We start from the raw sequence: 9,582 nt of genomic DNA, 5'->3' as shown, positions 1-9,582 counted from the left end.
ATTATTTGTAATAAAGGACCACAGAAAGATAAACTAAAAATTGATTTGGAAACTAAATAATCAAATCCTAAATAATGAGTAGGCCAAAGAATAAATCATAGAAACAATTAATAACTTCATTCAAGAGAATTACAGTAGTGAGACAACATACCAAAACTTATGGTATGAAGCAAAAGCAGTTCTTAGGGGAAGTTTTACGTCTCTAAATGCATATATGAACAAAATAGATAAAAATGAGATCAATGAAATGGGCATGCAAATGAAAAGGATAGAAAAAGAAGAAATTGAAAGTCCCCAATTAGATACCAAATTAAAAATACTGAAAATCAAAGGAGAGATTAATAAAATTGAAATCAAGAAAATTATTGAATTTATAAATAAAACTAAGAGCTGATTTTATGAAAAAACAATAAAATTGATAAACCCTCCGTCAACCCAATTAAAGAAAAGAAAGAAGAAAACCAAATTAGCAGTATCAAAAATGAAAATATTGAATTCACCTCCAAAGAAGAGGAAATTAAAACAATAATTAGGAATTATTTTGCCTAACTGTATGCCCATAAATTTGATAACCTTAGGGAACTGGATTAATATTTATGAAAATACAAAATGTCCAGGTTAATAGAAGAGGAAGTAAATGACATAAATAACCCCATCTCAGAAAAAGAAACTGAGCAAGGCATCAACAAACTCCCTGGAAAAAATCTCCAGGGTGAGATGGTTTTGTATGTGAACTTTATCAAATATTTAAAGAACAAAGAACAAAGACATTTTGGGAAAATAGGCAAAGAAGGAGTGCTACCAAATACTTTTTATAACACAAATAGGGTACTAATACCTAAAACAGAAAGAATCAAAACAGAGAAAGAAAATTATAGACCAATTTTCCTAATGAATATTGAGGCAAAAATTTTAAATAAAACATTATCAAAAAGATTGCAGCAACTTATCATGAAAATAATATAGTATGACCAGGTAGGATTTATTTCAGGAATGCAATGTTGGTTCAATATTAGGAAAACTATCAGCATAATTGGTCATATCAATAACAAAACTAGTAGAAACCATATGATGCAGTAAAAATCAGTAGATGCAGAAAAAGCTTTTGAAAAATACAACACCCATTCCTATTAAAAACACTAGAAAGCATAGGAATAAATGTAGTCTTCCTTAAAATCATAAGTAGCATCTACCTAAAACCATAAGCAAGCATTATACATAACAGGGATGAGCTACACGCATTCCCAATAGGATCTGCATTGAAACAAGGATGTCCATTATCACCCCGATTATTCAATTTGGTGCTAGAAATGTTAGCTTTATCATTAAGAGAAGAAAAAGAAATTGAAGGAATTAGAATAGGAAAATAGAAATTAAATTATCCCTTCTTGCAGATGATATGATGATTTACTTAGAGAATCTTAGAGAATGAAGTAAAAAATACATGAAATAATAAAAATTTTTAGGAAAATTGCAGGATATAAAATAAACCCACATAAATCCTCGGCATTCCTATACATTACTAACAAAGCCCAACAGCAAGAGTTAGAAAGAGAAATTCCACGTAACATTACTGTAGATACTATAAACTATTTGGAAGTGTGCCTGCCAAGACAAACCCAGGGCCTATATGAACACAATTATGAAACACTTATCACATAAATGAAGTCAGATCTAAATAAATGGAATAACAACAGTTGCTTGTGGTTAGGCCGAGCTAATGTAATAAAAATGTCAATTTTACCTAAATTAATTTACTTATTCAGTGCCATACCAATCAAAATACCAAAAAATTATTTTACAGAGCTAGATAAAGTAATAACAAAATTCATCTGGAAGAACAAAAGATCCAGAATATCAAGGGAATTAATGAAAAGAAATGCTAGGGAAGGTGGTCTAGCCATACCAGATATCAAACTGTACCATGAAGAAGCAGTCATCAAAACTACCTGGTACTGGCTAAAAAACAGACTGGTGAATCAGTGGAATAAGTTAGGTACACAAGACACAGAAGTCAAAGACTATACCAATCCACTCTTTGATAAACCCAAAGCATCCAGCCTCTGGGCTAAGAATTTCCTATTCCACAAAAACTTCTGGGAAAATTGGAAAACGGTATGGCAAAAACTGGACACGGAACAATATCTTTCACCATATACCAAAATACAGTCAAAAAGGGTTTCATAATTTTGAAATAAAGGCTGATACTATAAGCAATTTGGAAGAGCATGGAATAGTTTGCCTATCAGATCTGTGGGAAAGAGAAAAATTCCTGACCAAGAAGAGATAGAGAGCATTACAAAATGGAAAATAGATAATTTGGATTATGTTAAACTGAAAAGTTCATGTATAAATAAAGCCAATGCAACAAAAATTGGGAGGGAAGGAGAAAATTGGGAGAATATCTTTACAACCAGTGTCTCTGATAAAAGCCTCATATCTAAAATGCACAGGAAACTGAGGAAATTTATAGGAATAAAAGCCATTCCCCAATTGAGAAATGGTCAAAGGATAAGAACAGGAAGTTTTCAGAGGAAGAAATTGAAGATATCTATAGGCGTATGAAAAAAATGCACTAAATCACTATTGATTAGAGAAATGCAAATCAAAACAAATCTTAGATACCACATCTCTCCTGCAAGATTGACTAACATGACAAAACAGGAAAATGATCAATGCTGGAGAGGATGTGGGAAAATTGGAACATTAATACATTGTTGGTAAAGTTGGGAACAGATCCAGCCATTTTGGAGAGCAATTTGGAACTATGCCCAAAGGGCTATAAAAACGTGCATATCCTTTGACCCAGCAATACCACTCCTAGGGCTATATTCCAAACAGACCACACAAGTGGGAAAGGGACCTGTATGTACAAAAATATTTATAGCAGCTCTTTTTGTGGTAGTAAAGAATTGGAAATCAAGGAGATGGCCATCAATTGGGGGAATGGCTGAACAAGTTGTGGAATATGAATGTAATGGAATACTATTGTGCTATAAGAAATAGGGAAGATACAGACTTCATAATAACCTGGAAAGACTTGCATTATATGATGCTGAGTGAGAGGAGCAGAAACAGGAGAATATTGTACACAACCACAGACATAGTGATTCTGTGATGACTAACTTTGATAGACTTGGCTCTTCCCACCAATACAAGGCTCTATATTAGGAAGGCAGAATTTATGATTTCAAAGAGAATCTCATATGTGCCTAAAAGGTCCGGAACCGCAGGATATAAGGAATTCTCTAGGCAGAAGGCAGGAGAACTAAAGCATGTATTTACACTCCACAGTAACAATCCCACAAACCAGCGTCCCCATTTTGATATTTTCATCAAAAGCTTCCAGGCCCAATAAGTCCACCTCACAAGAGTAACTAGGAGGCCACAGAGAAGCGAGATGGTATAAGGCAAAATCGTATACATGCTTCCCCTCTACGGTAAGAAGATTACCCACTAGCCTCTAGTCAGCTCTGCTACCGGCAGCTCAGCTTCGGCTGTAGGCGTCTCTGGCTCCAACCAGAAAAGGAAAGGAGGATCTTCAAGCTGTCCTCTCCCTTCTTATAGAGTTTTTGACATCATCAAGTGCCGCCTGAACGACCAGGGCCGATTGGTTCTTGACTTGGCCCCTCCTCCAGCGTAGACCACGTTAACACACCTCCCCTCAGCCAGCGCCACGACTCATCACACAGGAAGCTCTGGTCCTGCCCCGGAAGAGCAAGCCCCAGCGTCCAGGGAAGCTCAACGAGGCGAGCTGAGTCATTCAAAGAAAACAAAGTCCATTCTGGCTACAGGCTCAAACACAGCTCCAGAGGACTCATGATCGAAAAAGCTAACTACATCCAGAGAAAGAACTGTGAAGTCTGAATGCAGATTGAGGCAAACTATATGCTCTCTTTTTATTTCTCTTCTTTTTTTAGTTTTGTTTCTTCTTTTTCGTGATTCATTCCATTGGTCATAGTTCCTCTTTACAACTTGACTATTGTGTAAATAAGTTTAATGTGAAGATTTATATAGAATCTATATCAGACTACATGCCATCTTGGGGGGATGGAGGGGAAAAGGGGAGGGCAGGGAAGAAAATTTAAAAGTCAAAAACATGTAGAACTGAGTGTTGTAAATTAAAAATAAAAAATCTAATTAAAAACTATTAAGGGTGAATATTCAGACAAATGAAAAAGTTCCTTAGGGTTTGTAAGCAGATCTGTTGACAGTGCCCAGGAGTCTGGAGGGCATAACAGTGGAGTACATGGTAGGATGCAGAAGATGTTGTATGAAGTGGCAATACATGATAAAGTATGGAAGTCATCCATCTCAACAGCAGGCTTTTAGTTAATTACTCTGAGCTCATAGTGGCATGAAAAGACAAGCCACTCTTTGAATCAGGCACCCCCATGTTGTCTGGGCAGCCTGGGGTCAAGAAGATTCAAAGAAAAAGAAAGCAAGAAAAGTTAATCCTTTTGTCATTCTTCCTGCCAGTTTGCTCCATGGGGTCTGGAGCCACAGGGTTTGTTGGGGAAAGGGTGACTGGAAGGCAAAGGGGAAGTGCATCATCACCAGTGATTATTCTAACCCTGCCACCCTTATGTGCCATAACTGCCAAAAATTGAAGGATTCATAGCTGATATTATGCTTCATTTGCCGTAATTTTCTGTGTAGGGGAACACTTTAATAAGACTTTCTTCAATGCTCCCATGACATCCTTGTTCCTGAGACTATAGATCAAAGGGTTAAGCATGGGTGTGACAATGGTATAAAAGGCTGACACCACCTTGTCCTTCTCAGGGGTATGGTAGGATAGAGGCAGCACATATGTATAGAATGCAGCTCCATAGAAGATACTGACTACAGTCAGGTGGGAAGAACAGGTGGTAAAGGCTTTCTTCCGGCCATCTGCTGAACGCATACGGTGGACTGTGAGCAAGATGAGAGAGTAGGAGGTAGAGATAATAGAGATAGGAATGAGCAGCATTAACACACAACATATATACATGAGGGTTTCATAGAGGGATGTGTCTGCACAGGCTAGCTTGAGGACTGCAGGGATCTCACAGAAGAAATGATTGATGGTTCGAGAGCCACAGTAGGGGACATTCATTGTGATAGGTGTGAGGAGGAAACCATCCAATGAGCCACCAAACCAGGAACCTGCAGCCAATAGAAGACACATCCTGCGGTTCATGAGCACTGGGTACCTCAGGGGATTACAGACAGCCACATAACGGTCATAGGCCATAAGGCCCAAGAGGAAAAACTCAGAACCAATCATAGTCAGGTAAAGAAAAATCTGAATTCCACAACCCACAAAGGAAATTGTTTTCTCCTCAGATACCATATCTACTAGGAGCTTAGGCACAGTGGTGCAAATGAAGAGGGTGTCCATAATAGAGAGCTGGCTGAGCAGGAAGTACATGGGGGTATGTAGCCGGGAGTCCACCTGAATTAGAAATATCATGACCGTATTGGCTGTTACAGCCACCACAAAGATCGAAAATATTATAGCAAAGACCACTCCTATGAGCTTGTTGTCCACAAGGAGGCCCAACAAGATGAAGTCTGAGGACAAAGTTTGATTGTCTGGTTTCATTGCCTCTGGTGGACCAATGCCCTAAGGATACAAGGACATATAAATCAGGAAGGATAATGAAATATTTAGGTTACACTCAAGGGCACACATTCTCTGCTAGTGTCTTCTATGAATTCAGACACCTTAGCATTAAGGAAATTGTAAAATATCACCTGTGAAAATTGTTAAGTAGGTGAAGGTGTTCCTTCTCAGAGCAACTTTGATTTTCAGGGTTCTTTCTCTTGAGCAATTCAGAACACACTTCCCTTCCTCATACCACCAAACTTGCTAGCCAATCTACCAGAAGAAAATAATAATCTGGGAAAAGACTCTCGGTAGTGTGTTATTGACTTTAGCAAAACTCCCTTTCCAGGGGTCTTGATCTTTTCTTTCCTCGTTTGAGAGGAAAAGATGTCTTTTCTTCTTGTCAAGGCTAAGCCCTTGAAGCCATCACCATTCATTACATTACTAACTGAACTACTGAGGAAAAATTTAACACATGAAGTCTCCACTTCCTCTCCTCTCATTCCCTTCTAAACTCTCTATAATATGGCTCTGATCTCATCATTCATTTGAAACTGTTCTTTCAAAAATTATTAATAATCTCTTCATTATCAAATTTAATATTCTTTTCTCAGTCTTCATCTTTCTTGACATCTCACAACATAATTGACCAGCTTAATACTTCTTTCTCTGGGTTTTCACGAGAAATCTCTCTCTCTCTTAGTTCTCCATCTACCTGTCTGATCAACTTTTCTTGGTCACATTTAATATCACCATATTAACTACAAGTATCCCACCAAGGTTCTGTCCTTGGTCCTTCTCTCTCTTTTCCCTATCATCTCTCACTTCATGATATTACCAGGTCCCACGGGTTGAATTATCATGCCTTTTCAGTTGATTTTGCCAGCTCTTATCCTGAACTCTAATTCCGCATCACCAACTGTAGATTGGACATTTCAAGTTGAACATCTTAAAGACATCTCAAAATCAGCATGTTCGAAAATAATTCATTATCTTCCCCCCAAATTCTCTGCTTTTCTTAACTTCTCTATTATTATTGAGGGGCCTACTACCATTCCAGTTACCCAAGCTTGCAATACAAGTCATCTTCAATCTTATCATATATATGCTTGTCATATAGTTGCCAAATCTTGCTGTTTTTATCCTTCATGTTATCTCAATACATTCCCTTCCCTCTACTCACACAGCAACTACTCTACTCTAACCATTCATCACATCTTACCATAACATTTGCAATATTCTTCTAATTGGACTCCTTTCAAGTGTCTTTCAGCTCCAATTCATCCTTTGCACAACTGCCAAAGTGATTTTCCTGAAGTGCATGTCTGATGTCACCTCTCTACTCAATAGACTTCAATGGCTCTCTATTGTCTCTGGGATCACCTATCAACTCCTTTGTTTGACATTTAAGTTTCTTCACAATCTGATGCATTCTCATCTTTCCAGACTCTTTTCACATTACTGCCCCTCAGCATACACTCTATGGGTTCAATCATGCTATCCCAGTTGCTTTACCTCACACAAACACACAAAACTACATCTCCTGCCTCCATGTCTTTATAATGGCTGTCCCCCAGGCTTGGAATGGTTTTCTTCCTAATTTCTGCTTCTCAAATGCTTTGACTTCCTTTACCACTCAGCTCAGATACTCTAAGACCTTTAAGATATTACTCCCAGTCCATCTCAGCTGCTAGCACCTTCTCTTGTACTCCCCAGCCACTCTGTATGGTTCATACATACCAAAGTATGTACATGTTATCTCCTTCATTACAAGGAAAGTCCTTGAGAGCACAGACTGTTTTTGTTTTTGTTTGTATTTCTAGGGCTTAGCATAGTCCCTGGCACATAAGAAATGCTTAATAAATGCTACCTGATTGATTGTTCCACAGACTTTTGATTCTTTGTCTCAAATATTGAGTCTTTTCCTTCCTAACAACAAACTTAAAAAAAACACATTTCCTTGACCCTGTCTTCTCAAGCTACCTTTCTTTATCACTTATCCCCAGTCACCACTAAACTTCTCAAGATGTCAAACTGTCACTCATCCTCAGTCACTACTAAAAAGTGGTCCATACTCACTTCCTCCATTTCCTTATGATTTCTAAGCCTCTAGAAAAATGACTTCCGGTTCCACCACTGTACTGAAACTGTTATCCCTAATGTCAACAGTGACCTTTTATTTATCAAATCCATGAGCTTTCTCACAATATTAATTCTCCTTGACATTTTGGTCATATTTGATATTGCTGACTGTCCTTTTCCTTCTGGATTCTCTATGTCTATTGCCTTCCATTGACATTGCTCTGTCCAGGTTCTTCTACCTTATGTGACTGTTCTCTTTCTGTTACCTGGTCCTGATCTAAACCTCAAGGTAGGTCAATGAGTGTCCTTCAAGATTTTGAAATACATCCTTTTCTAGGTTCTGTATATAATTTCTCTCTTGACAATTCCATGCACTCTCATGACTTTGAAGATCACTTTATGTAGATGCTCCAATTTCCCACAGCCTCTTCTACAATCTCTGCCTTGATATCTGATCATTCCTCCTGTATACTTTATACATAATACTATATATAGATATTTGTGTATATATATAATCTATATATTATATCTATTCATATCTATATATACATACATACATATACATGTATATATAGTATAAAATCACCTGGATGTTCACCTGTAACTTAAACCCAATATATCAAACACGTAATTATACATGGGCATACTAAACCTGGCAACACTACTGTCCCAGGTTCCCGGGCATGAATCCTTGGTGTTAGCTTTGATTTGGCAATTTCTTTCACTTCCAACATCCACCCAATTGCCGAGTCTTGTCAATTCAATCTCTAAACTTTCTCTAGTATTCATCCTCTCCACTTGCACTGCCTTTATGATGCAATTATCACCACTTGTCTGGACTATTTCAAATGGACTCTAACCAGTCTTGCCTCCTGTCTCTCCTCTCTCAATTCTTCATCCACACAATTAATGAAAACACCCTTCCAAATGCACAAAGTTGACCATGTCAGTATCTTGCTCAAAAACATTCAGTGGCTTCCTGATGTCAGAAGGAAAAATAGAAACTCCTTAGACTTTATTTATTTCATACTACTTCCCTTCACATGGTCTATGGTTCATGTGAATTTAATTACTAGCTTCCAAGACAACATGTGGCACTCTGCTACCTGTATGCATTTGTGCATGCTGTCCTCCCAAAACAAATGTCTAGAATAACTCTATCTATATCTCAATATATTAAAATTGATCTCTTCTTTCAAAGCCTAGTTCAGTTGCTACCTCATTCATGAAGTCTTCTTTGATTCTCTCAGTTGAATATGACCATTCCCTCCTCAACCTTTCCTTGAGTACTTTGGTCTAAATGTCTCCTATGCCCCTATAAAATTTGTATGATACTTACTTGCATAAATGTCTATTGCCAAATATACTGTAAACAACGAGTGGGCAAGAAATGTGTCATTCTAATCTTTGTCTCCCCAGCCACTTAGCATGAACATACCTGAAAGAGTTGCGATTTCATCAGATTTGGGCTGGGAGAAGTCCCAGTCAGGAAATACTTAATGAATGTACATCAAAACCAAGCTAGAACTTAGTAGACAAGTCCTAGGGAGTTGGCAAAGTCACAGAGAAGGTAAACCCATGTCTTGTTGCCTCCAAATACAAGCCTTTCCCAATATAGCTGCAATTCATGCTTATTAATTTGTCTTGACTTCAATCAATTTTTTAAAGAAGATAACAAAGGATTGTGATGAATGAGAATATTTTAACCTAACCTTGATTCTTCTCCTAAGGCATGAAGCCAGAGGAAGTCACTTTATATTTCTGAATCTCACTTTCATCCTTTTTAATGAAAGAAATTAGACTAAGTGGCTCCCAAACTACTGGAAATGGAAACCTCAAGGACCAAGAATCCCTACCTAAGTTTGAAATTTTCATTGCTTCAAACAGACTCCAATCTGAAATTGGCAAAA

At 37.6% G+C, this 9,582-nt stretch overlaps 1 protein-coding gene across 1 annotated transcript; it reads right to left on the bottom strand.

Moving 5' to 3' along the window:
* Nucleotides 1-4,627: 4,627 nt before the first annotated feature.
* Nucleotides 4,628-5,587, bottom strand: LOC118857908 (olfactory receptor 2T11). The gene has a single exon (XM_036768376.1). The coding sequence runs from the start codon at nt 5,585-5,587 to the stop codon at nt 4,628-4,630; it is 960 nt and encodes a 319-aa protein (XP_036624271.1).
* Between the last annotated feature and the right edge of the window lie 3,995 nt (nt 5,588-9,582).

This window comes from Trichosurus vulpecula, chromosome 7, assembly GCF_011100635.1.
Source record: "Trichosurus vulpecula isolate mTriVul1 chromosome 7, mTriVul1.pri, whole genome shotgun sequence".
Classification (NCBI taxonomy): Eukaryota; Metazoa; Chordata; class Mammalia; order Diprotodontia; family Phalangeridae; genus Trichosurus; species Trichosurus vulpecula.
This window is presented reverse-complemented; position numbering and strand designations above follow the sequence as displayed.